The sequence below is a fragment of the Amblyomma americanum genome, chromosome 10, assembly GCF_052857255.1.
Source record: "Amblyomma americanum isolate KBUSLIRL-KWMA chromosome 10, ASM5285725v1, whole genome shotgun sequence".
Classification (NCBI taxonomy): domain Eukaryota; kingdom Metazoa; phylum Arthropoda; class Arachnida; order Ixodida; family Ixodidae; genus Amblyomma; species Amblyomma americanum.
In genome coordinates this window covers 12,502,354-12,529,760 of record NC_135506.1, presented here as the reverse complement: position 1 = coordinate 12,529,760, position 27,407 = coordinate 12,502,354, and the positions used below count along the sequence as shown (strand labels likewise).

Below are 27,407 nucleotides of genomic sequence, written 5' to 3'. Positions count from 1 at the left end.
ACCACATGGACCACCTGCCATAGCAAGGCAATGGCAAATTGCTTAACCGCTGCACCACTGCGGCATGAGGGGTATGAGGACTCCCAGGGATCTATGAATGTAATGCAGGGAATAGCTATCTGTGTATCTGAGAATTAACTCATTATACTATTGCATCATACACTTAAGATGGAGCCTAAGTGTCTCCTGCAATTTTTATTTTGAAATTTGGTTGTCACAAGTCAGCTTTTAAAGCTGAGAAGATGCTGTATGTATTTAATTTCATTGCAAGTAGGCTGAGTTACATAGCAGATGAAATGCTTACTGCAAGATCTTATTGTATATTTTGTTGGATTGACCATGGGATGAAGGTTTCGGATAGACCAATCCCACCAAGCTAAAATTGTAAAATTATAAGATAAAATAAAATCATAAAACTTATTGGTTCACTACTAGTCAAGTAGGCTCGAAGCAACACTGAGACGGATGCCAAATTAGGCTGATGCCATGTTTGAGAGATGCCAAGTTATAATGAAGAAACTCGCTACTATAGTGGAGGGTTTCATTTGTTGGCGTTCTTGGCAGGTGCTCTTTGTGCCGCATGGGTCGAGAGATTGCTCTGTAAGGAGCAAGCATATTAAGTTTCAAGTGCGCTGCTTTGCACGAGGGAAATAACAGGGCAAGTTGTTGCACTCAGTTTCCTGACGTGTAATGTGAAACATTTTCAGAAAGGACATCCTAATTACAAATGTACTGTCGTTGGTCATCCAACCAGCTGTTGCTTTGAGGCCGGCCTTTCTAACCACAGTTGCCATTTGGCATCTGCCAAGGTCTACGACTACCGACATTCTCTGTGGCAGTGACGAGTTTTGTTGACTGATCCCACCACCGAGAAAGGGGCTCTTGAAGAGCTTGTCATATGTTTTAAAGGAGCACCGTATTGAAATGTGTATTGTGTGTGTGTTCCCAGAGCATGGAGCTGATGCACAGTCTTCAGCAGCATGCTGAGAGGTTCTGGGGCCAGGAGGAGGCACCTACTGCAGCCTTCCTGCTGTGGCACACCTGCCAGCCTTACCTCAGGTGAGCCAGTCTTCTGGTTTCGACCAGCCAGATAAGTGTGAGCACGTGGAACCACTGTGTCCTCATTGTCACGTTGACTCCCGAGTACTCTCACTGGTGCCGCACCCTGTTCTTGCTATGTTCTCTAGTTTGTACATTCATCAGTCAGCCAAAACAGGCACTGCAGAGTTTTGGTTTTCAAACGATTTTGCATTTTCCGGTGGCATTTTTGTGTTGTCGGGATGGGAGCAGTGCACCAGGAACAGAAGTCTTGCTCCGCAAGCTTCTAGAACAGTTCTGTGACTGTGGTGTGCTTTAGCAGCACACTGCAGATGGCCACACATCCCTGCACTTTTGCCGTTCACTGCCAGTACAAAAGCACTGGTTATGAGGTAATGATGGGAGCTAGGTGTTGTCTACAGAGTGCTCTAAAACAGCCTGTGATAAAACGCCCTGTCTGAGGTCCAACTGCAATACGTCCTTAAGTTGGGTATCTTTCCGTCCTTCAGGTTTCTCAAGGAGTGGCTCTATGAGGGGCGCTGCAATGACCCTCACCGAGAATTCCCCATCCAGGTCAACCGTGAGCATGTGGAAATGCGGGGTGAGGTTCTTGGCAAAAAAACTGCTCCACTTCTCGTTTGCTGCCTGCCCTGCAAGGGGCACAGGATGCCACGTGAGGGTCCTCAGGGTATTAGTACTGGCTCTTTTCCTTTCAGATGAATGCTTCTGGGAGAATGGATTCACGCTACAGCTTGCGGCCCCGGCAGCTCCGCTCGCAGCTGACTTTCTTGGAGATGTCTTCACCAGTGCCAAGGCAGCTAAGCTGCTGAAGGTCTGCAAGCCTCAGGTATGCTTGCCTTCTCTGCCTCTGTTCAGGTGAACCCTTCATGGCTGTGGAACTTTCTTGGGCTCTATGTTTGAACCAGCTGTGTAAACCCACCAGCTGATGCATATGTGGACATTAGCGAGGTCCTAATCCCTTGACCCCATTCTCTCCATAAAGCGAACCTTGAGGATTTAACCCATCCCTCACTGTATGTGGAAGAGCAGGCGGAATCATCCAATCTGGCTTACCACCTTACTCTGTTCATATTCGTGCCTGAAAGCTTTTCTGTGGCCTATCATCAAGAAAGGAAAACCAGTGAAGGGTTGTGGATAGGGGTGTGTGAATATTTGAAATTTCAAATATGAATCGAATATGTTTGTTATTTGGTTCATTTTCAATTTGTGAAATTGATATTTCGGAATTTTTTAATATTTGAGAATTTCTGAATGTACTATATTTACTTGTAATGAACCCACTCACATAATGAACCCACCCCAATTTTTTTGTTGAGAATTTACATTTTTTTTGTTTAGCCTGAGTTTCATGCCATCCGCAACGATATTGGCCAAGCACCGAGATGGTGTGTGCCCTTGACAGGAGTGCTGGCGGCGGCAGCTTGCTTGGCGTGCTACTGTCTGGCCTGCTGCGCCAGTGTATTCTTTGAAAGCTGGAGAGCGCTCGAGCATTGGAGAGGAGCATAGTGATTTAAACCAGAACGCTGTAAAATTTCCTCTGCACTGAATGCTGTGGAGGAAGCAAGACCTTCAGGCCTTCAAGTGATTTGGCAAGCTCGATATAGGGAGTAAAAAAAGTAACGCTTAAACATTTGTCTTTTTTTAACCTCGCGCACTTGACTTTCAGGGCAGGTGTTCAGCCACGTTCGCTTTATCTTGCCGCGGTTGACCAGTGCCGTTGACGACTTCTAAATCGTTGGATTGTGCTGTGATACAGGAGAAAACAGTGACACGAATGCGGCTGATTGCGGGCTTTTGAGATATGGATAAGTGGATGGATGGATGGATGGATGAGTGAGTAGGCAGATGTATGATATAAAATTTTGACTCATGCAAAACAATCTGTCGAAACTGTTTTTTTCCTCCGCATAGTGAACTCTCCCCCAAATGAATGTTAAATTTTTTGGAAAAAAAGTGGGTTCATTATGGAAGTAAATGCAGTATTTGGTAATAATCGAATGCCGCACTGACTTTCATAAGTTCGACTGCAGATATCTGGGAAAAATTATTCAAAGGTAGAGTTAGAAGACAGAATGTCAGGGAAACAGCACAACGGTCTTCTCTTCGTTTTATGCACCATCGTTCACTGCATGGGCCGGTAACATTCCGACGCTGCTAGGCATGAACCTCATGTGAAATTCCACAATTGGGCTTTCCCACATACCACACTTGATGAAAACAAGATGGCCTACAATATATGTTTGACGCAATCACAGTGTAAAAGTGCACGATTTTTCTGTTTGATCCCTCCATAATGTGTTACATACCTAATGCCCACACCCATGGCACTCGATCTGTATTGCGTTCTCAACTCTTCTAGCTCTTGAGCTCTGCCTTTTTCTTGTCAGTTATGCTGTGCGGGAAAGCCCACTTGTGGAAATTTACATGGAGCTCCCAGAGGGGAGGTGAACGAAGGTGTCACCTGCAGGGCAAGTGATCATGTAAAAATGCTGCCTATTGCATGGTGGATTTTAACCCGTACACCTGTGACATGTGCGTAGCAGCAGGTGTGCCGACAATAGGAAGGCCGCTGTTGCTAGGCCGAAGCGCAGCCTGGCCAGGCAGTTTCGGCTTTTAAGCTTCACCGTCACTTAGCGGTAAATGGTTATTGGCTGCCCTCGCCAGCCGTCGAATCCAGCTGCACGCCACTTTCAGACACCAACCGGTGTGTCGTTGATAATTTCTTGTCTTTTAGAAGCAGTCTTACTTTCCCGATGCCAGTGTGCATTCCCCTCGCTTACGTCCACTTTGTTCTTCCAGCAAGCTGAAACTGTTGCTTGTCATGGGCTTTTTGTCATTTGTGCGACGAAGTCTCCTCAGAATACTTCATCGCATATCTTCGAATAATTCAGCCATTTCTTCCGGTTCCTTGAAGCCTGAATTAATGAGGTTTTGCTACTTGTCATGTTATTTTTAGTTGCCAGTCGTGTGACATTCATGGCTTTCAATTCACTACTCACTTTGCATTACCACAGTACAGTTTGGGTAATCCTATGCTGACTAATCAAACAGTATAAGTTTCTATACATGTCATATTTTTTGTATGTAGCTGAATCAGTCTAGCTCCTTTATTGCAGTTGCAAAGACCACACAATATTTTTAAAGAAAATACGGACAACATTGGCCTGCTTATGTTTGTCTGAAAATTTTTTATTGTACTGAATGCATATCCTGTATGATTCAATATTTGATGGAATTTTTTAATTTATATTCGTACCTGTTTTGTAATTGAATACTTAAATATTTGCACGCCTCTAGTTTTGAAACATATCTGTAATGAAGTATCTGCATAACTCCCGAGAATCTTGCTCATGCTGGACACAACAGTTCTGGTTCTACATGGTGGAGACCTTTGGCCTTTCTTATTGGCAGCTTAACAGGCCAGTGTGGGTGGGTTGAGCAGATCCCAGTTCCTTCTAGCGCATGCCTATGTATCTGTGCCGCCCTTAGATCATCATCTGGTAAAAGATAGTACATCTGGCAAATGGAGCGATGCATTAATAGACGTACCCTTGCGCATGGGTAGTTAGTGACATAGGTGAATGCAGTATGCATGCCACTGCTATGTCAAAAGTGTGGATGCAACCCCCCATATGCATGATGTCACCATCCTGGCAAGAAGCAGAGGCCAGCTGGCATTGCGAAATCGAGGCACTTGTGAAATGTGACAACTTACAACGGCAGCCAGCCCACTGCGTTGGCTCTGTGGTTATGGTGGCCACTTTTCAAGATGCATACATACTGTGTTACGTCAGTGCATTTTGAAAAACATTGCATAGTCGGAATTAATCTACTGACCATCGTCATGGCAACTCTTCATTTCTTCTTTCATTCCTTCCCCCCATGGTGTGATTCAGTTTTTCCCCATAACCAATTATTATTGTACATCAGCTCTTCATCCATAGCACTTACTGACAAGAAACTCAGTTGTCTAAGACGTGGCGAAATAGCACACTTTGGTTCCAAAAAACCATTGGGCTGTTTTTTTTTTTTTTTGCACATAATTTTTCTACCATGCTATATTACGCTTGTCGCCAGAAATAGGTCCTTCATTTGGTAGGTCACCCTTTTTGTCATGGCAGTTTGTTTCTGTATGTCTGTACAAGTGTTCAGCTAATAACATCTAGATTCTGATCCCAAGTGCACAGAATCGACTCCCAGCTGCGTTATGATGGAGGCGAAATGTAAAAGGCGCCTGCGGGCTGTGTAGTGTCAGTCCTCTGCCTCGACATCTATCGTAGCTAATGTCCCATATCGTGTCATTAAACCCTGTATACCATACCATACCAGCTGACCACGAGAGAGACCTCTTTGGTAACTTGTCCGCAGAGCCCCGTCCTGTGGAGCCAGCACCACCGCCCTGTGCTGACAATAGCTTTTGGCAGCCGGCAGCTAGACGAGATTGAGGCATCAGCCGAGCACTACACCCTCGCCATGAAGCAGGAGCTGAAGCTGGCACCGTTGCCTGAGCCCTCTCTGGGGCTGATCTCTCCCCATGTGGAAGGTAAGCAAGTGGTTTTGCAATCACAGCTAGTTGTTTGATGGTGGCTTGACTAATTCCATGCTCTTTCCTGCTTATCAGTGGCTGTGTTCTTGTGACAAAGCACTTGACTAATGCTTTTTGGCACAAACTGGGATGTTATAAGGTGTTCTGAGAGGTGTACACTGTATATTTATGACACAGAAAGAAAGAACTGAAAATAAGGCAGCATTATTTGCTCGGTAAAAAAGCGATGCAACTTTTAAAATTATCCGTATCACAGAATAAGCATTGTAATTTAATTGTGCATTTGTCTGCAGGCACACCTTGACAACGCTTTATTTATTTTCAGTACCACAGGACTGGGTCAAAGTCCAAGAGGAACAAGCCAGTGCTAAAAGTCGTCTTCTATTCGCTATTCCCCGGTATGTGACTTGGCTGGCTGTAGACTGTATGTGTTGAATTAAGCTTATTGGTTTATGTATAATTTATAAATTGTGCCATCTTTATGTGTTTCTTTGCACTGTGTTTAATTCTGTTGCCGTCATGCCTTGCACGGTGTGCAGCCAACTTGCCCAACTATACCAGCCTTAACTCGTGTGAATTTAGCATCTCCAGCCAGCACGAGGCAGTGCATATTATCAGCGTGCTAGTGTTCCAGTTTCAAGTTCGAATTGAGCAATAACCAGCCATATAATTCAGATTTGTTAAATTGAGTGCAATATTCAATGCCTTGACTAATGTAAATTAAGAGTATAGTGGTCAGTTGGGCGAACATCTTCTTTTTAATTTCAGCACCAGTGAAATTTTAAATTAGGGAAGCTGCTAAGCATTGTGGCTGCTAATCTACACAGCTATGCAAAGAGGGGAATCAATCGATGATCCATGTGCTTAGCTGTTGCTAGAAGATTGCACAGATGGATTGCAAACGAGGGCACAGCACGCTGGTTTGGACGACCTGCAGGAACCTGTACAGGAAGTATGGTTATTATTACTGCTTTTTCAGTATTCTTTTTCTTAGGTGCGATTTTATGGCTAACTTATTTTCGTTGACTGTCGGACTTCGGGCAACAAGCCACTCTGATGTCTCAGGCAAACCTGGTATGTGTGATTGTGCTTGTAATAAATTATTATGATCATTATTGTTATTAGTACTATTATTAAAATTATTACTAATGGGAATACTCCTCCGCATTTTCTTTTTCTTTTTCCCAATATTGCAGCTCCCCAAGTTCGAACACTGGCAGGCTTCTTTCTCCTAGTATGGAGACAGCTCCAGCCCCCCCGCATGCTTCTCCGCTAGCGGCACCAGCTGACCAGCCACAGGAAGACCTGCTTTACTCGGTAACCACCGGTACGCACATGAGAGTGACGGGGAAGTCCGGCGGCCATGTTGCGGAACCGACAAAGCAGGCCACAGGTCTCTACTGTGAGGCCAGCGGGACGTACGGCAGGGGTGGACAGCGCAACATCTTTGGTCATGCATCCGACTCTCAGCTTCGCAACATCCTGTATCCAGACATTCTTGCCAGGGCGACGGGTGAAGAGCAAAAGGGGGCCGAAGGTGACTGCGCTGCAGAGGATGGCATTGCAGAAAGCTCGGAAGTTGAGTCAGGGCAGGGAGCAACTGACTTGGTGGTTTCATCAAGCGGCCCTGCTTCGAAGTCTGAGTCGGCAGTTGGAATGTTGGATTCCGCCCGGCTTATGCCGCAACCAACTTCTGGTGATGGGCCTGAGGGTTGCGTGGAACAATCTGGTGAGCTGGTGCCGTCTGCAACCAGCGACCCCGGATTGTGGCCGCTGGCGTCTCAACATTCGTCAGATTGCAGCAGTCGAGAAGAGGATGAGGCAAGTCAAGACAGCAGGGCATGGCAGAAAGCTGCAGGGTCCAAAGAGGCCGGTGGAGATCATCTTGATGCATTGGAAGGCTGGATCTCAGGCCAAGGTCTCGATGACCCCGTTCGAGCCGAGGATGGTGGTGGAGATGCCAGCATATTGGAGGCCGACGCGAAACCTCATGTAGCCATCTCAGGAAACCAATTCCTGCCCGAGTGCATCGCCAAGTCTTATTCCACATACTCAAAGGTCATATGTGAGTATTCGGAATGTCTTGAGGCATTCGGAACTCTGTTGTGTAAGCTTGTCATTTTTAGATTAGATTGAAGTCGCTTGATTGGTTGGCATTTTTAATCGCTATGAAAAAATATCTTATTGTGCCTTGTATTCCTGAATGATGTATGCTTGTGCGGTTTTCTTGAGTGATGAAAACAGGAACTGGAGAGACTGCCACGATATTGGACGAACTTATCGTAAATATGCACAAAACTAATCTCGGCTTGGAGAATGTGGTCATTGCATTGCCGCACTAGTTTGAAAAACTTCACAGGGCAGAAAAATTTATTCCTATAACTACAGGCGCTTGCTTCTTTCTAATGGACACAAACTTGGGGAACAACATTTTGGGAGATGTGGCACATCCTGAGAGAGAAAAGCCACGAGAGTTATGTGCATATGCCAGACAGAATCACCAAGTGGACATAAATCAAGATTTGACAATTTCTTTTTTTTTTCTTAAAGTCTTTTCAGTGGGAGAGTGAAAGTGGGTGCAGATTCATTGATGACCAGCTTGGGTGGGTTCGGCAATGCACTCAGCTAATGTTTTGTCCAGAAGCAAATCAACTATATTTTACTACACTTTGCACCATCAGACCAGATTTTGTAATAGTATTTTTTTTTGTAGTGGTGCCCTATTATTCGAAATTTCGAATGGTTTATGATTGGCAACAGTGGCTCTAAATTCTTTTTTTTTTTTTTTGAGAAGTTGGTATTGCACACATACAAACAACTCTCCTATAAGGTTTCAACAGTGTGGTGCAATGGGTGAAGTGTTCTCCTTGCAAGCATAATTCCACAGGATTGAATTTGAGCTGCTGTATCCACATTTCAGTGGAAGTAAAAACTCAGAATCATCTGTGTGCTGTGTGGTATCGGTCCACGTTAGGGAACCCCAGGTGGTAGAAATTAAACATGCCGTGGCGTGCCTTGTAGTCCTGTTGCTGCTTTAGGACATCTAATCCCATACAACTGCCTGCCTGTGTGAACCTGTGCCACTCTTTGTGGGGCTAGCTGTGTAAAGAAGTTCTCGCTAATTTTGCTGGCCTGCGCAGTCCTGTATAGTAAGTATGCACATGATGATCACACTTGTGATATTAGTTTGCTGCTGCTTGTTGCTGCTTAAGCCCAGCGCAATGGTGGTGCACTGCATAGTTTCTCAATATTACCTAGAGGAAACGCTGACGGCGCTGCACTTCATCTACCATGGAGAGACGCGGGCATGCCGGGAAGACGCTGTTTCGTATTTGGCTTGGCTGTGGTTAGGCATGAGACACGGATTCAGCCTTAACAATAAGACTCTTCTTGAGGCAAATCTCGAAGAAATGCTTTGGAAATTTTCATACCAGCCCTTTCCATAGCAATTTAACTTTGTTAAATTTATTGAAGAAATGAAAAGCATTCTATTGAAGCAATTTCACCTGCGCACAGAAGAGAGCATCACGACGCAGCTACTGCATCCAAGGCACAATCTGCGCTTTTGTTCCAACAGTAGCCAAGGTAGATACGAATCCTGGTTTCCCTAGCATTCCTGTTGTGGATGAAGTGCTCTTAAAGAAACTTTCATACACGGTAGCACCATTCTTACCTGTAGGTAGTATTAAGAAGCCCTATGGGGCACAGTGCAAGAGCAGCACAGGCCAGGCTTTTGCAGAAAACAGGAAATGCTTTTCTTCACTTGTCAGCTCACAGGAATTATGGTGATGCTAGCTGGCTACCATTTGTTTCGGTTTGTGCTCTGGATTAATTCCAATTTAATTTGCTGCACTAGGGATCTTCATCACTGTATTTATTTTTTGTCTTGGCTGATCACGAAAAGCGCGTGGGCATCTCGAAGTGTGCAACAATTTCTGAATTCTCCCCAGCCCAAGAGCCACTGGAATCCTCTAGGCTGGCGTATTTCTCACCTGGCGACGCTAGTGACAGCTCTGCCAACTGCGACTCCTGGGACTGGAGCCTGGACGGCGGCCTGTGCCGGCTGCCGCTTGAGGTGGTCCTGAGGCGCTCTCTGCTGCCCCCATTAACAGCCCAGTGAGTGTTCTGCTGTCCCTCTCTCTATGATGGCACTGATGCCTGTGCAGTGTTTACTGTGCAATGCTGGGAAATTTGTCGCTTGAATGAGGAAGCTCCTCTGCCTGCAGTGCAGGTCTGCCTCATTGGGACACCTACATCAACCACTTTGTATGATTTACATTCTAGATTTTTCATCCACTTTCCTGCCCGTACTGAAGAGTTTGCCTGGAAATCGATAAAGACAACTCATGTCTATAAAATCGAATGCTGCATTATATATGGCGGTTTCGCATGTTTTCATGAGCATGTTTTCCATGTATTCCAGGCGAGCTTGTAAGATAGGAAAATGGAGAAGGCAAAGCAGAGACCTTAATAAATTGAGGCTCTTTTGTGGGCAGTGAGCAACAATGAATTTTTGCAGCAGTTGCCCCCAGTTTTGAATTTGTTTTTACAGCGGTATCTATATGTTAGCCAACCAGACATTCCTTTAGTTTGAGCAGCATTACCATTCTGGTTGGTCATAAACAAAAGGTGCTGCATTCATTTACTGCGAGGACTGAAAAGTGGCGTTTTTTAAACTATGCCAGTTATGGTTGCTTCTACTCAATGCAGTTCTTATTGCGTTCATTCTTTTTAGCTTCTGGTGTCCATGTCTGCCGCATTACAGACTAATGAGTGGGATGGAAGGCCTAACTAGCACAATGCCACACTGATGGCAGGTACAATATTGTGCAAACTTGAGAGAGTCGCATAATAAACTAAGCTATGACCAGCCTGCGTGAGGCATCGTAGGTGACTCACTTTGGAGTATGCACATCTTGAAAGCCTAATAGGTGAGCTTCTGCGGTTTCTCATGGAAGCTAAAATCGTGATGCTTCTTCCACCGATAACCTGTGTGTTCTTTCATAAATGTGGTTGTTAGCTGTTCGTATTAGCGGTTATTTGAGTCGTAGGGCTTTGTCTCATTCGTGTTCATTGCCATCAAAGCTTCTTTCTCACTGCCTCTACTGTTTTTTTTTTAAATTTTCTTTCAGGATGAAGCTCCTAAATCGAGTGTGCGTGTCATATTTTGTTACTGAGCTGCGACTTTATGACCACCTGGAGGCTCTCGTCAACTACTACTGTTTCCAGGATGGCGAGTTTGGACAGGCATTGTGTGATGCCATCTGTCACGAGGTGGGTTTGCATGCTGAGTTGTGCAAGAGGTGTAGGGCAGAAGCAGAGGAAAGTGTGGACAGATGTAGCCACAAATGTTGTCCGGCAGAGTGAGGCTTCCCTTCCTTCCCGTGTTCTGGTCTATGCGGGTGTGGGCTGCTTTCTTTTCTTCGATTCCTTTCTTTCCTTTAACTGTTGCACGATGGTCACAGAAGGAAATTGGCCATCATGCAATAGTTAAATGGCAGCAGCATAACGCAGGCCTTGTCAGTCATTACATGATCACTGTACATTACACATCCTTGTGCATATCTGGGACCATTGCATCTAAAACATATGGAAGAATAGCTGTACTAGTATAGTAAGGTGGGGTAGGTAGCATTGAGTAGAGTAAAGCAGGGCAATTGGAAGTAGTGTGGGGTTAGTTGTACTAGTTTTGCGGCATGTTGTGTGGAAGAAGAGCCAGCGAGTGCTCTGACAAAGATAGCAAAATGAAGCTCTCTCCTGCTGTGCAGCTCAAGTCACCCATGTCTTCGCCTGCGGAGTTTCTCAATCCGAGGACTCTGAATTTGGTCCTTGCTCATGCCCTGAGCTCATCCCTGCATGGAGACCGTCCAGAGGCTTCGAACCTGAACCTCGACGCCCGCCGCATCCCCTCAGTCATCCTTCCTGGTGAGTTGCAAGAGTCTCTGATGAATGCAGGAGGAGAATTGGCAACAAATACTGGGTGTTCAAAAAAAAATTGGTGGTGGTTTAGCTTTAGTTAAACCTGGAGTGACGCGATAACTACAGCCGGCTGAGTGGACTAACTTGGTCATGTGACCAACCTCGTGACGAACCACGTGATCAGCCACGGCGCCGCGGTGCCGGCAGCTGCTCCGCACCATGTTACAGCGTGGCGGCGCCACGTTGAAGGCTCGAAATGCTACCGTAATGTAGCTGTCGCTACAAAAAGATGGAATACAGTTGGACCTAGGCTAAAGGCTAATCTGCAATTATTCCCTGGTCTGAAATCTACCACCTCTAAGGCGGCTCCTTAAGGTGAAATAGCGGTGACTTTTATGCAAACAGACATGTCCATTGGCAGTTTGATCTTGGACCCTCGTTGTTTTTGTTTAATGTTCTCTCAGCTCGCCCAATATGGCCAACTACATGGCTTCAAGTGTTTGCATTGCTTCAGGAGCAGAGTGAATGCTGTCTTTAGAAGCAGCACTTTCTTTAGAAACTTTTAAAGGATGCAATAGAAAACCAAGGAAATGAGCACAGATTTTCAATAGCTTGGAATAAGATTGCTTCACTGCATCAGGCAGTTCTACAAGTAAGCAAGCAGCACAAGCAAGTAGTTTACTTGTAGTAGTTACTAGTAAGTAGTAGCTTTAGGACTAGTAGGCTCATCTCCCAAAACAGACTTCTTGAATGGTTTAGGTAACTGACCTGGTGCGATAGGTCAGGGAATAGCTCCATTCTGGATGTGGTGATGTACTCAAACAGCACTGTCTGTACAACAGCAGCTGATGACAGGGAGCATAAGTATCGAGTATGTTTTCTGGGTGTTCTTTTTTTTTTTTGAAGCATTTTACATCTCCACATGCCTTGCTTTGCTGCTGTCGTATGTTCTCTAATTTATGAGTCTTAGTTTAAAGCTAGATAACATTCTGTTACCTCTTCTCATTTGTGGCAACTTCAGTAAGAGCTTAGTTAAGAACACATCACTTTCCAGCTGATGACCTTGTTGCTTTCTGAGTTGTGAGAAGACCTGAAGGTCCCAAATTTGTTGAAGAATAGAGCATGACATCAGGTGCTGTTCGAATTAATGTATTAATTGCATTTCTGCTGTTGTGTTTAGTGCATTAACAGGCCCATTTAATTGGTTCTCACTTCTTGGAGTGATCTTAGAAACTGCAAAGACTGCAAGAAGGCTAAAATGAACTAAAAAGTTCAACCATGAGGTAATGAAAGGGTTGAACATCGGGAACACGTTTTAGTACAGAAATGGCTTGTCATGTCCGTTCATTCTGTCATAACTGATTTTTTTGTTCTCTTCCTTTACCCATAAACAGGACAGAACATCTTAAGCTGCCTTTCAATGAACTATGAGGTGAGCTTTTAGCACACAATTTTCATTTCCCGCACCTCTCAGGTGGAGAACTCTCTTGCTATAAAACTGTGTTCAAACTGATCTACGGCCCTGGAGCCGCCGTGGAGGCTGAGTGGTTACGGCGCTTGGCTGCTGGCCCTAAAGACGCGGGTTTGATCCCGGCCGCGGCGGTCGAATTTCGATGGAGGCGAAATTCTAGAGGCCCGTGTACTGTGCGATGTCAGTGCATGATAAAGAACCCCAGGTGATCGAAATTTCCGGAGCCCTTCACGACGGCGTCTCTCATAGCCTGAGTCGCTGTGGGACGTTAAACCCCCATAGACCATAAACCATGATCTCTGGCCCTGGTTTGTAACGTCCTTTGCAGCAATAGTTGAGGACTCCGAATTGGCATTGGAACTTGTGCACTGTTGAAAGGGACCACGAAATAATATTTACTGAGGTTAGGAAAAGCGCACAAGCAATTGGTGTGCTATCACTCTTCACCGCACTGCAAATATTTTAAAGCTTGCTTCATTAACACCAATGATATCGGCAATTAAAGATGATGCTCCTCCTCTCCCCTCTATCTCATATACGCTGACGCATCAGAAAAACAATTTCAAAACACATCAGGACGGTACCCTGCTATGCCCCATCCCACCCACGTCATTTGGGCACGCTCAATGAGAATGCTCTTCCAGATTGCCCATGTTATGTCAGCGGGAAAGGGACATGGTGAGGTGCCACCTAATTGGTTGCGAGCAGCAGTTTTTAAAAATTGTTTTTATATTATAGGGTCCATGCAGAGCTTTTAGATTTGGCTCAAATACTCCCAAAGACAATCTCTAAGGATTTGTTATTTCAGAATATCACCATCAAAATCGTGTCAGGGTTCTTTAAGCTAAAATCAGAGACCCCAAACTGCACTTTCTGAAAGCAGGCGGACCATCTGAAAAGTCGTCTGTAGCATCCTTTCAGATTGATGTTGTTCAGTGAGGGATTCAAAGGCATGCTGTTTGCATGTGTAAAGGGACACCGAGGACAATTATGCACAACTTTTATTCTTAATAAAAATTGTTTGTTTGACTCTTAGTGGCTGTGCTGTTGTTGGTTGCTAGCAAAAGATGCTCTAATTGTTGAGAAAATCAAATTTAAAACTTAAAATTTTTTTTATTCCTCAACTCAATTCAAGCTTGTGACGTCGACAACAAGAAGCACTTTGTGATCACTGATTGGAAGCGATAGTCACAACAGAATGAAACGCATCGGCACGCCTTCATCTCGTGTCCACAATCATCCAGACAGCAGTCCACACCGTTTATTAAACTAGCAGAAATCTCAGCCAGATCTCTGCCAGGTCGCTTCAGCGAATTCTCAAAGCTACATAAGGTGCCTTAGTCTAGAATTCTTTATTGCCAGCAACGGTTCCGCATGCAACCTGAAACGTCGATTGTTTTTATTTTACTTTCGTCAGCGGCCGCTATGTTTTTGTTGCAACATGCCTCACCCTGACCAGACGGCAATTCTTCAAATGCCCGACTGCAGGTCTCTAAACGAATGCCACTGTAGGCCAGTCTTAGAGTTCTGCATACAAAAAACGGCCTGGACATCATTGCAGCTGTCTGCTGGTGGTGATAGCTACGTTTAATTTTCGTGCTTTTCTAGCTCACAAAGGCTCCGTTTCAAGTGAAAGTATTCCTTTCTCCCCTTGATGTGGGCTGTTGCAGTGGCACACATAGTTGTCTGCGATTATAGCGTCAGATCGCACCTCTTTATCATTAGAATGTGGTAATCTCTCTTCAGCATCCCTTTAGGAGGGAATAGTTAAGCACCCTGACGCTTGTTCTCTAACTTGCAGGTGCAGTGGCCGCTCAATTTGGTGATCACCAAGGCCTGCCTGCTGCGCTACAACCGGATCTTTAGCTTTCTGCTGAATCTGAGACGAGCCATGTGGGCTCTATCCGACATCTGGAGCCATCTCAAGCCATCCGGTCAGTATAAACGGGGCCGTGTTTAAAGAGCTTGCAAATCAAGTCTTTTCCTCACTGGTCACAGCCAGCTTCAGGCATTTGGAGCAGAAAAGTTAGTTGTCACCCTAAGCAGCCCTGATGCTAGAATATACTACACGAGCTTCTAGCATAGAACAGAAAAGATGCCGCCAACTGTAAGCAGGTTATGAAGAGAGACAAGGCACACAAAGTCCAGCAGCATTCAAAGTGTGCTCAACCTATTCTTTATTCCATTTCTCTCTTCCAGGGAAAGGTCATCAGCCTTTGTATTTTGTGCTTGGCTCTGGCCTTGGTATAACCAGGGGATTTCTTTAGATACCTTTCTTTAGTTAAAGGGGGATATGGTCGAAATTCTTCGAAATTAAGGGGAATGCAGTTTGGTTCGCACTAGTTTGGTTCGTACCCTCTAAAGTGTGAAGAATTTTCCATCCCATGGCACTTGATAAAGTTCCTCTCTCTAACCTGTTTGCTTGAGATACGGTGCTGAGAACTGTACCTTCTGCAGATTTAGTGAGGGCATCATAGACAAAGTATGTAATTCTCTGCCGTTTCCTGGATATTTTGAATTTGGAGAAAACACAATGAAATTTTAAAGACAACAAAAAGGATATGCAGTAAAAGATCATTAATTCGAACTTCAAAGGGCTGGAAAAATTGTTTGAATTATCTGAAAGCTCAAATTATTGAATGACCTCAAAGAAACTAGCAGAGCTGCATTCATCGAGGTAAATTTAGAAGATGAAAGACTGGGAAATGGGTGTCTCCTTTTGAGATACGAATGGCATGGCAATGACTGCTTTTCCTGTTTCAGCTCACAAAAGCGAAACCGAAACTAGGCTGTCGGACAGTTCTCAGAGACAGGGCCATCCGTTCATCGTCATGCCTGCCGTTTTGTGCGCATCAGAGGTGCGCAAGCGACTCTGCAGCGTGGAAGTCAGGTTTTGAGCATAGCTATTTTGACCATCTCTTTATGTGGCCTTTCTTTGGGAGCTCATTCAAGTTAATCAGTGTGAGACCTGCAGCGGCCGAATTAGCGAGCATCCAACACCGTTGACTTACATGTGCTTTGGCTGGGACGGGGCGAGCAGTTCGAATTATCCAGATTTCGGAGTTAATGGGGTTGAATTAATGAAATTTTGCTGTAATTTGTTTCTTGGCAGGTAAGGATGCTACACAAGTTTTGGTTGCAGGCATTGAGTGGAACATCATTTAATATGGCTCTCAGCACTGCGTGGCAAGCAGCTAGCTTTGATATTTTATCTGCACAAAAGTTGACATTCAGTGACATTTAACCTGAGCTGAACAGTAATCATGATGTCTTTGTCAAAAATCAGTGATGCAGAACCTGACGGTCTCCTTGTCAGCGTATGGCGGAGGCACAAATAGAAGAACTTCTCTTTGTGTTGCATGTTTCCAAGCACATATGATGCCACATGATCATGTGTCGGTGACCAAGATGCCACATGAGCCATGCTCTTGTGCTGACCAAATCCAGAAGTAAAGAAATGGCTTGAAATAATTGGTCGCAGCGTGCTCCAAGTTTCTGAGTTTATTTTCATGATTAGCGCTTTTGTAGGAATATTTCAAGTTAAAAACACTGACACACAAAAAAACTTTGCCTATACCCTTTTGGCATCAGACCTCTAGGACTGGCAATTCATGCATCACTGTTTTTGGATGCTCGTGCATTAGGAGCTGCAGACCGCCCGCAACAGTGGGCTCATCTTGAACTCTGCTCTGCTTTCGCAGCGCTTCCCAGGGACCCGTACTCTTCGCTGGAGTTTAGACGCCTTCAGCTCATGAGGTGAGTGGTGGACTACTGCACAATAAGTTTTAGTGACCTAAGTAGGGTGCATGTTGAGCTAGTTGGTTGACATTCATGTTTGAAAGGATACTTATGGCGCAATGCAAAACAAAACGAAATCAGTATTTGGTGCATGTGTGGCTTGCTTTTGCACATTCCCTTGTGTGCTTGCTGCACATGTGCCGAATTCTGATTTCCTATACATACTGTTCATTTCAGGATAAAAACTTTGGGTTACGAGACAGCGCTTGTGTTCTTTGTCCTTGATCGTTTTTCATGCCGTGCGCATCCTAAAACTTCATTGACCTGCTGTGCTGAGTATCGCTTTCTTATTTTGCACTATCTTGACTCGCAAGGCTAATACCTTAATTGTATACATGGTTGCAAAACTATGCAAAAAGATGAGCGCAGCAAAAGAAGGTGTCAGAGAAGCTGGAACATGTCTTCCCATAATGTGACGCAAGCCTCAGCATCACCTGTATGCGTGAATAATGACTAATGTTGGAACTTTTGTTCTGATGCAACTGGTTGGCGTCGTTCCAGTCTAGTGAAGTGTTGATCATACGTCTAGGGGACTACCTCAAGGCAGAGCAGATTTTGTAATAAGGGAGTAATTACTCATTTGCATCCACCCAAGCACAGTTATATGGCTACAAAGGAAAGCTATGCAGCTTCCAGCCATTTACTTCCTTATCGCTGGTGAAGTGTGCGTGCACCTATAGAGAAAACACATCATCTGGTCCCCCCCCCTCCTCGATGCAGGCACGAGATGCTCCACTTTGTGCACCTTGTCCAGTCGTACGTGGGTGGCCAGGTGATGCAGGCATCACTCGCAGAACTACGAGCCGAGCTCATTGGCAAGGCACACACCGTCGACGACCTCCGCAATGTGCACCTGGCATTTCTGAAGCGGCTCAGCCAACGGTAATAGTAGTACTGCATGGTCAAGGCGTTGCGCGGTGAAGGTGGGTTTTGCATGCTGAAGAAGAGTGTTGTACCGTGATGAAGGCCGTCATGCAAAGCAGTGCCTCCATTCGGGCATAAGGAAATGCTGCCACCTAGCTTGGGGGCAGTGTTTACTTACAGCGATGAAGAGCATTCGGCCTATTCACTCGTTGGCGCTGAAATTCGCTGCGGTGTGGAATTTGAACTTGAGGGGGACTGAAAATTCGTTCCAATTATGGGGACTTAGAATCGACCCTTCTATGCCCAGAGATCTATATTTCGTTTTTATTGCCTCACTCATTCCTTTTTGTTCCTTGCGTATTCCTCACTGTACATCTTGTTTTGATTATGGGGTTTATTTAATACCTCTACACCACTGGGTATCATCTGTTCACTGGGATGAATGGAGGCCTTGTATGAGCACCTCGCACTGCACGGTAGGCAAATTATGTTGCAGGAACACATGTTAATTAGGGTCACTAATTAGCATCAGCAATTAATGTGGACACTGGTGTGTAATAAAGCAGTATATGTGATGGCAGAAAGTGTGTCGCTGTCTGTGAACGGTGTGCCAGGGGACTCCCAGCGATTGTTGGGACCCTTTGATACTGTCGCGTCGTACTATTAGTGAACAGGCTTAAGTGTTCCTGAAGTTTTTTCGGTGTGGGCGTAGCCAGTGTGAATAAGCGCGCGAGGTTTGACAGCGTTCACATTATGTTTGAAATGGAGTGTAGCTGCATGTGGTTGAACAGCAAAAAAAATTGTGAATCAAATTGCTGTAAATGTGCCTTAGCGTGGAGTTCCATGTTATATTGTTTTCCGGGCTGTTTTGAGCTCTTGTGAATTGTAGCCTGTGCCTTCTGAATGGTGATGCCTCTAAAATGGCAAAACTAGGAGAATCAATGCAACTGTATGAGTATGGCCCACTGATGACAACATGAACACTTTTTGAGTTGTTGCTGACTGTGTGTTGCCAGCCAACCCTCCTGCTCTGTCATGGAAATGCTTGGCTGGCGCATTATAGTGCATTAGTAGGCGCATTTATAGTAGAGAAAATAGAAATGGAACATTTTTTATCCCAACACCCGATTCAAACTCATGCTGTCGAAACAAAAAGATTCTGTGATCAGTGTTTGAAGGTGAGTCACGGTATGGCCTAGCTTAGAGATCCGCATACAGAATCAGTCTTGATATCATCGCAGTTTGCTTTCGAAAATGGCCAGTGGTGGCAACATCTGTATTTTATTTTTTTAGTGTTTCTAGCTTACAAAAGCTTCGTTTTCAGTGAAACCTCCTCTCCATAATTACAACTCCAGTAATCTATCCGTATAGGCAAATTTCAATTTTTTCCCCCATCTCCTTTTAATATATGGCCAGCGTAACGTGGTTCCATCTTCCTTTACCAGCCAAGCTTTTTTCTTTTCTTTGCTGCATGCAGGTTGCTCTTAGGACGCAGAGCGGCGCCCGTCTACAAGCTGCTGCGCGAGGCCTTGAAGACAGCGCTGTTCTTCCAAGCTGAGCTTGCCAAGTATTCATGGCGTGTAGAGGGTGGCAGCCAGCTGACCCATCCGTGTTTCAGCAAGTTTGTGACTGTCCACGCCAAGTTCCAGCAGATTGTGGCCACATTGCAGACAGGTAGGGTCTTGGTTCCTCGAGTCCCCGGTGTACGCAGATTACCTTTTGCAACAACATTTGCAGGGTGATCCAAAAGTAACAGTAAAGGTAACAGGTTCAATAACATGAAAAGTGTAGACCGTAGCACAGTTCAGTTTTCGTAGAAATGCAGAGAAAGACGGGAATTTTTTTTACCCCAATATATATTATTGCCAAAACAGTTACATTTACTGCTGACAGGTGGAGAGTTATGTCAGTAGTTTAATACAGCAGCATTACAGTGTCACTTGTGGTTGACATATGTAACTATTCTGGCAATACAATTTTTCATTAGGTACAAAAAATTCTAATGCCCTCCTGTGCATTTCTGTAAAAATTGCGTGGTGCCACTGTCTATACTTTGTTGTTGTCGAATTTTTACTTTTTGTTACTATGGCCACCGTGGTGGCTGAGTTGTTATGGCGCTCGGCTGCTGGCCCGAAAGACACGGGTTCAATCCCGGCCGCGGCGGTCGAATTTCGATGGAGGCAAAATTCTAGAGGCCCGTGTACTGTGCGATGTCAGTGCACGTTAAAGAACCCCAGGTGGTCGAAATTTTCGGAGCTCTTCACTTCACTACGGCGTCCCTCATAGCCTGAGTCGCTTTGGGACGTTAAACCCTCATAAACCAAACTTTTTTGTTGCTTCTGGACTGGCCGGTACATCTTATATGAGATTACCCTTGGAACCTTTGAAGGGGGGCAATGCTTCTAGCGGCATATATGTGAGCCCCTATCACACACAAGCTAAGTGTCGTGTTGAAAAACTGATAAGTTAAGCAGTACAGGTAGCCCATGTGATCTATGTTCAAATTCGATAGCCAGTTATGTCATGCTGATTTTGCCTGTTTGGGAGGCTCATCGAGTGATCTCGTGTACCAGGGTGGAAAGCAAAGAAAGCACAGTGTATGTGAAAACTTTATATCATGGGATTCTTTCCAAAGTACTATTTAGCATTTTGGCTGTGTAGTTAGTTCTTCACATATCTGCTAACTGTCATAGTAAAGCACGCACACTAAATGTCTAATTCTTATTGTGGCTCAGTGCCAGTTTTCAGTTGAAAAGAGGAAAAAATTTGTAAGTCCAGATTTGCGCTTTAATGACTCATGCTCTTATGTGCAGCCTATGAGCTTTGAAAGCGACTGTGAAAAAAGATGAAAGTTTTCACTTCACAGTATTGGAGCATTAACACACAGATAACATGTACTAAATGCAGTTCACATGATAAAAATGATAAGCACTGCCTTCAAGACCACTTTCAACCATGGGGTAGGAAATTGGTGATGCTTCTTCCATTTTGGTGATTTAGGAGCTGAATGTTCCAATTTTCTTACTATTTGCTGTCAAATACGTTTTTTCCTGTATTTCTTCTGCTATACTTGCTAATTTCAGAGTCATCACTGGAACCAGTCGTTGGGTAGGTCTCATGAAGTAGCATGCTGCCGGAGTTGTGTGCAAAAGTAAAACGTTTGGGTCTTCAGCAGCCACGTTAGTGAAATGATTTGTAGGGGAAGTTGCCATCAGTTTCTGCCACGTGACATGTTTCAGCATACTTCTTGGAGCTGTGCTGCAAGTGGATTTTTTTTCAATACACCAAAAAGTGGCGGAGTTACGACTTGCTTCTTTTTCAGACAGTTTTGATGTGCTAACCATTCTTGCAGAAATGTTCGCCATGGGCACTCAGTATGAGCACTCAGGAGGTTTGCTAACAAATGAAGCAGTGCTTCCAAGCACACAGGTCACCACAGATTGCAGTGCCTCGTGTAGCTTTCCACGAGCACTTCTCAAAGTTTTGTGCAGCAAGCAAGGCCAGAAAATGTGGTGGGCAGCTTCTGCCAGCTTTCTGTGTCGTCCCTCAGGTGCTTATGGGTGTGCGAATATAGTACTTTTCCAAAACTGAATCAAATACGAATAAGCTAGCTCTGCTACCAAATCGAATATGACTAGTGTAGTCAAAAATCGAATTGAATATGAAATGAATAGTGATAGAACCAAATTGAATATGAATTGAATAAGTCAAACCTCAATATAACAAACATGGATATTACGAACTATTGGCTGTATCGAACTCTTTGTAAATATTTTTTATAAACACGTGCAACTTCTACTTTATATATCGAACGCGATTGGCCGTAAAACGGATATATCGAATCCCTCGGCGCCAAACTACTCAAATGACTGGTGGCGATGCGGCAAGCGCCAAGGTTTACGCTTTCGTCTCGCACTCGCCAACAGCGGCGTGTAAGTTTGTAGTCCAGCAGTCAGCACGCGTACACACCTCTGACATACGTCGACAGTGCCCTGAAAGCAGCAACGAAGGTGGTTGTAAGCGTCGCGGAGGTTGTGAAGACGTCGATAGCTTTCGCCCTGACGTACCGCTTTCCACGCAACACACCTGTAATGCGGGGAAGCCACCGTAGCCGGCGCTTAACTGCTTTGTGGTGCTTTGCGTGAAAGCCAACCTAACTCGCTCGGTTTTTTGCGGTCTCCTGTATAGCCGCGAGCGCCTTGAAAATGCCGCTGAAGCCTGCGAAAATGTCTCTCCATTTGTCTAGTAAGGATCTCCTGAATTTTCGTCCCTTCAATGACTGAATTTTTCCGCTATTGCGTGCATTTCTGGCGAAATTCTATATTACAAATTTCGGCTATGTCGGACTCTTTTACAATTTTTTACCCGTTCGCTATACCGAGGTTTCGCTGTATATTTGTGATTATTCTCTACTTGTGTGAATATTCAAGCAACACAGCTAGCCTATACATAAAATTAAAATATTCTAGCGAAACGGTGGAGCGCTAGCGGTGGCGCGATAAATCTTGGAGTTAAAGTTGTAGCTGCTGAAAAACTCAATACTGATCTCCACTAGAGGTCATGAAGCACGAATTCGCTGTATTGGATCTATAACAGTCATGTCATACACTTGAGAAGATGACCTTTTGCTTCTGATGACGACAGTGAAGAAATTAGTGCCAAAAATGAGTTCATGAGAGCAACGCAAATTTGAGCAGCAGCTTTTAATGTCGGACACGAAGGCAGAATTTACGAAACATGCGGAACCTCGTCTTGTGTCGCTGAGTATTGAAGGACACATATGTGAATTATGAATGCTGACACACGAATGGACCACGTCACAAAGCTGAACCCTGGTTGCTGCACAGAAGATTACAGCAGCATGCTGTGTGGTGTTGATTTGGGCCCCATTTTTAAAAGAAGTCTTCGAAAAAAAAACTACAGTGTGCCCTATTTGAGCTTGATGCCAATTATTCGAAAACATGACAGTGGATTCAATTCGTTCTGAATAAGTTTGAATATACAACATTTTATTTGTTCAGCCAATTCGCTGCGCAAAAATTTGTTATTCGCACACCCTTACAAATGCTTTGTCCATCTGTGTGCTCCAACGGTGCATCTCTAACCCTGCTCATTAACACCGTTTATATTTGCTTTTGTTTCATTTTATTTTCTGCCACTTCTTGTACACTTCTCCTTTGCTCTCTTTTTTGTTTTCTCTTCCTATCCCTACTCTCTTTCACCCTCTCTCGTCTCTCTCACGGACTACAACTGCCGGGAAAAAAACAATAAAACAAAATCCCCATGAAATCTGCACCGCTGCCGCAAATGTGCACACGCCAATCTGTGGAATGTTGCAGCCTGGCTCTCGGATGCCATGGGCAGCCCAAGGTACAAACTTCTATGCATTTTCCGTCACGAGCACACACTCTGTTTTCGTTTTGCTTCATCCTGCGCTTGTGCATGGCATTCTCTTCCTGCATTGTCTCGACTCACCTACTAACCACCTGTTCCCCCATTTGCTTTGCTTGAGGTCAGCCATTTGGAGCATGTAGTGCTTCATTTTCAGGCCTCCACAATTGTAGACGCTGCAGTAGTTGCTTTTAATTGTAGACGTTTTTCACCTAGGGTTTACAACATGTAAACCTTGCTATGCTGCTTGTGATGACCTTGTCTTAATGCAGTTCAGTACTCTGACCATTTTCTGTTGATGATGAATGCAAGTTATGATGTCATCTTCATTACCGTATCGAGTTAGTGCATTGAAAATAGCATATTTCCTGCTTGATGCAAATTTTCAATAGGAAAAAAAAGTTTAATCACTGTTGCTCTACTTTTGGCGCTAGAATTGTCTGTTGAGGGGCTCATATTAAAGCATATGTAAAAGCAATTCACTTCGATTCAAAATGTACTAATAATAATAATTGGTTTTGGGGGAAAGGAAATGGCGCAGTATCTGTCTCATATATCGTTGGACACCTGAACTGCGCTGTAAGGGAAGGGATAAAGGAGGGAGTGAAAGAAGAAAGAAATGTACAGTTCATTGCATTTGAGTGTAAATATTTGGACAGGAATGTCCAGTGAACTTCAAAAAACTAGTGAAGGGACTTGGGCTGGGATAATGTAAAGATTCTGAAACTGATTTCATTCCTTTCTTGTATTTCGAGACCCTTCATCATTGATTGATGGCCTGTTTGATTTGGCTGCACTCACTGCATCGCTTTCATAAAGGAGATGCAGAGCAAGTTCAGGCAGTTCAAGTGCAGATCAGCACTGGCTGTTTCCAAAATGAATGGTTGAATGCACGTCTGGTTGTCTGTTTGCGTTGGCGTCGCCTGTGTGCTGCCCGCATCCCGAAACAGCATGAATGATTTTCAAATGACAAATCGCAGTGAAGTATTGCCGTGACCCAGCCTGAGGAAACCGTCTTTTTTCTCGAAAAAAAGTTTTGTATTTCACACATGATTACGAATAAGCGCTGAAATGCTGCCCACAGGGCTTGACTTGACCTCTCAGGTTTACAATTCTGACACCGTAAACCGCCACCCAGCTCCTCCTTTCAAGAAAGAACTGCGACCATTTCATCAAGACTGCGGTCTTATCCTCGACCTGTACATGGGTGCCGCCATCTTGCTGCACTTCGGCTGCATTTCCAATTTGGAGAGTGCAAGGCAGCCAAGAACTCTTGTTGCACTTGGGGAGTACTTTTGCAAAACAAACACGGAAGTGCAGATGGCATGCGCTGCACTGGTCAGAGTGAACGAGAAACTGCTGCACTCCTTGAACTGGTGCAGCAAGTGCAGCCAAATTGAACAGACCTTGAAGCTAAACCATGCCCTACATTCACTCTGTTATTAATTGGCTCAAGTCCAGCGATAACGGCCGTGGCACTGTTTCAGGCAATGCCAAAGGGCAGGAAATACAAAAAGAAATGGAATCGTTTTATTTACTGGGCCTGGTGTTTCAAAACTAGGTAGACTAGATTAGGTGTGACTGGTGTAGACTGGAAGAAGCAGTGCCTGTTTATTTGTCCGCTTGTATGGGGAGGGGGGTATTGTTTGCAAGGCTACGAGCATTTTCTGCGCACAACTAGTGCAGACTTTGGTTAATGCTTCCGGATGCCTCCTGAATTCACCAGCTCTTCAGGTGCTTGATAGTCTTGAAGCAGCCCCTAAAGTGCTTACTGCATTGGTGCGCTTAGCAGAGCAGAGGGGGAATGTAATCGCCTAACATTGAGTGACTTCATGTGCTTCATAGTGCAGCTGACATGGTAATAACGATCTACATTGCATCATTCAAGAGCCACTGCATAATCCCGCTGCGTTTCTACAGAGTAGCGTTTGTTTGCATAATAGTGTTCTTTTCTTCCTGGTCTCGTGTCTTATCAATCCTTCTTTGATTTTCAGCATTGAAGGGCCCTCAACTGTCAAGGTACCAGATGAACTGTCACATGCTCTCCGAGGTGCTAAACTTCAGCACGTTCCTCTGGCCTGAGTCTGCTGGAGCGAATTTCAGAGACAGCACGGCATTTCAAACACCAAATCTGAGCAGTAGGATGGGTGATGAATCATCCACAGATGCCTCAGGAAAATCCGCCACCTAATCCCTTGGCTTCGTTCTTTCGCAAAGGGAATGACTTATTTATTTTTAGTTACGGTCACATCAGATTGATTTGCTTGTTAGTTACTGTAACATATTAATGCAATGTTCTCATCTTCCTCTAATAGGACCATCTTGCTGCAGCCCGAACAGCAGCCTTAATTTTGAGATGTGCCAGTCTTGATATATGCTCTGCGTAATGGTTGAAGCCTCGGAATATTTCTCCACTGAACGTAGCACGATTACTTGAATTTAGTTATCAGTGTGTTGCTGTGGGTGTGTTTTTCATGAACAGTAGGAGCTGGATGGAACCTAGCGGTTTTGTTATTCCTTCTTATGTGCCGAACAGTTCTGCTGACTAATGTCTCTGGAGGGTGTGTACTGACTGAAGGGAATGGCATAGAGCCGCCATTATTTACATGCTACATAAGCATGGCTGGAACAAACTTTTGCCCCGTTGGATGCACATTTCAAGTTTTAACCAGTGCCAAATGACACGTTTCAGTGTGTTTAGGTCTCATGCACACTGCTCTACAATTGCCTCCAGTTATATTTTTGAGCGACAATAAAAGTATAAGTTGAAGATCCATAATATAATCTGTAATGTCTGTCTCTTTCCTGTCCATGCATGTTTTTGCAGCCATTTTGTTTTTTCCCACCATCATTCATGGAAGTATGTAATTGCAAGAAAGATTACCTTCGAAGTGGAACCTTGTTCATAAAGTATCCACTTTGGGCATGTAAGCAGAAAACTCATCGTGTTTTAGGCTGAAATTTTTAACAGCTCTACTGTTTTTGTGCATTTTTAAGTTACATATCGCTGCTATCTTTTAGTTAATATCTAATATTTGTCCATTGTTGACTGTACCGTACTGCTTTTTCCACAGTCCAGTGCTGATGAGTTTGATCAGTCTGTAAGAGGGAATAAAACTTCAACCTCTTGTGATTGTGTGCGTTGAATATGCAATAGTGTGCCTGTTTCCTGCATTACCTTCCTTTTCAGCAGCGAATAGTCAGCAACGAAACAAAAAAGAAAACGCACCTCTTCCTTCTCGCATCACGGTGAGTGAAATGATGAAAACAGCCTAGTTACAAAAACTAGCAACATTTATCGTAACCAGTAAGCGAGCACCGTGGAGGTGGTTCCGGAAATTCACCAATCGCCCTGCGGTAAAACGTAGGTTTCATTGTCGAGTCCCAGGAACCGCAGGCCGGGGCCGAAGTAACTTATGACATAATGCGAACCGTCAGCGGGCCCCACGACCTGCATCGAAATCAAAATTATGTCCACCAACTGGCCGAGGAACATGAAACCCAGCGTGCAGAACTTTGCCAGACCGATGGCGGGGTAGCCCAGATAAAAGCGGTCTGCTCCAAACATGCCGAGGAACACGGAGAGCAGCAGCGCGGTCTCGAAGGAGTAGCCGTTAGTGAAGCGGCACGGTATAGTCCTCTCGAAGGTATCCCGCCCTATGCCGGTGCCGTTTTTGCACACGATGCCGTCGGCTGCGGTGCAAATGACACGGGCCTGGTCGTCGGGACCGCACGTCTTCGGCTGTTGAGTGGCCGGGTCGATTTCGGGAGCCGCGCACGAGTACTGCCCCATGAGGAGTGCACTGCAGTTCGCCTCGTAGGTTGCAAGTGCCAGAGAGACGGCGTTCAGCAGCGCGCCCGCTGCCACAATCGTAAACGGCGTCATCGTGCAGCAAGACTTCTCACGGCGTCTCCCGCACTCGCTCGCTTGCCGACGATGACAAACACGTCATCACGAAGCCGTAAGTTCACCGACACTCGATAGTTTGACATCACATCTTTCAAGACTAGGTTCACACATGCAAGAACTAAAGCGTGGAATAGCAAGGCACGCTTTCGCTCTGCTAGGAGCTCGTCAGTCCGACGTGCCGATATTTACAGAGCTGTTCCCGTTGCAACGGAGTATGGCAACGGAAAAGCTGTAGAAGCGTCTTCGATCACTTACACTGGTGTTGCACCGGGACGCCTTGGAGCTTCCCTTTATTACATTTCAAATGCACTAGTGCGCGTCCTCTTTGAAGTAAATGCCTGTCGCTACAGCGTCGAGCTAGTCGAGCCACTTACGGGCCCTCTCCCTCAATTGTAACAAGTCATAAGGCAGCGCCACGTCGCGGCACTGCGCAGTAATTTTTTAGCAGA

The 27,407-nt window shown here is 44.9% G+C and overlaps 2 protein-coding genes across 3 annotated transcripts in view; one reads left to right on the top strand and one right to left on the bottom strand.

The window, feature by feature from the left end:
* Positions 1–26,181, top strand: part of Grip163 (gamma-tubulin complex component 6) — a 52,235-nt gene extending 26,054 nt beyond the window's left edge. Inside the window, exons 13-28 of one of the 2 annotated variants that reach the window (XM_077640851.1) lie at positions 950–1,059; positions 1,548–1,639; positions 1,755–1,885; positions 5,428–5,602; positions 5,931–6,003; positions 6,802–7,670; positions 9,556–9,721; positions 10,738–10,879; positions 11,374–11,530; positions 12,919–12,956; positions 14,797–14,929; positions 16,697–16,751; positions 17,514–17,675; positions 19,135–19,331; positions 22,997–23,027; positions 25,043–26,181. In XM_077640851.1, the coding sequence (XP_077496977.1) occupies positions 950–1,059; positions 1,548–1,639; positions 1,755–1,885; positions 5,428–5,602; positions 5,931–6,003; positions 6,802–7,670; positions 9,556–9,721; positions 10,738–10,879; positions 11,374–11,530; positions 12,919–12,956; positions 14,797–14,929; positions 16,697–16,751; positions 17,514–17,675; positions 19,135–19,331; positions 22,997–23,027; positions 25,043–25,130 (2,619 nt within the window). In that variant the 3' untranslated portion in view covers positions 25,131–26,181. The remainder of the gene's footprint in view (positions 1–949; positions 1,060–1,547; positions 1,640–1,754; positions 1,886–5,427; positions 5,603–5,930; positions 6,004–6,801; positions 7,671–9,555; positions 9,722–10,737; positions 10,880–11,373; positions 11,531–12,918; positions 12,957–14,796; positions 14,930–16,696; positions 16,752–17,513; positions 17,676–19,134; positions 19,332–22,996; positions 23,028–25,042) is intronic. The other variant, XM_077640850.1, reaches the window with a different exon arrangement.
* Positions 26,182–26,324: 143 nt separating this feature from the next.
* On the bottom strand, positions 26,325–27,078 carry bisc (TM2 domain-containing protein 1 biscotti). The gene has a single exon (XM_077640852.1). The coding sequence runs from the start codon at positions 26,932–26,934 to the stop codon at positions 26,389–26,391; it is 546 nt and encodes a 181-aa protein (XP_077496978.1). The 5' UTR covers positions 26,935–27,078; the 3' UTR covers positions 26,325–26,388.
* Positions 27,079–27,407: the final 329 nt, after the last annotated feature.

What these genes read in the sequence shown, in the direction of transcription:
- bisc (XM_077640852.1), bottom strand. Translation starts at nt 26,934, where the DNA reads ATGACGCCGTTTACGATTGTGGCAGCGGGCGCGCTGCTGAACGCCGTC.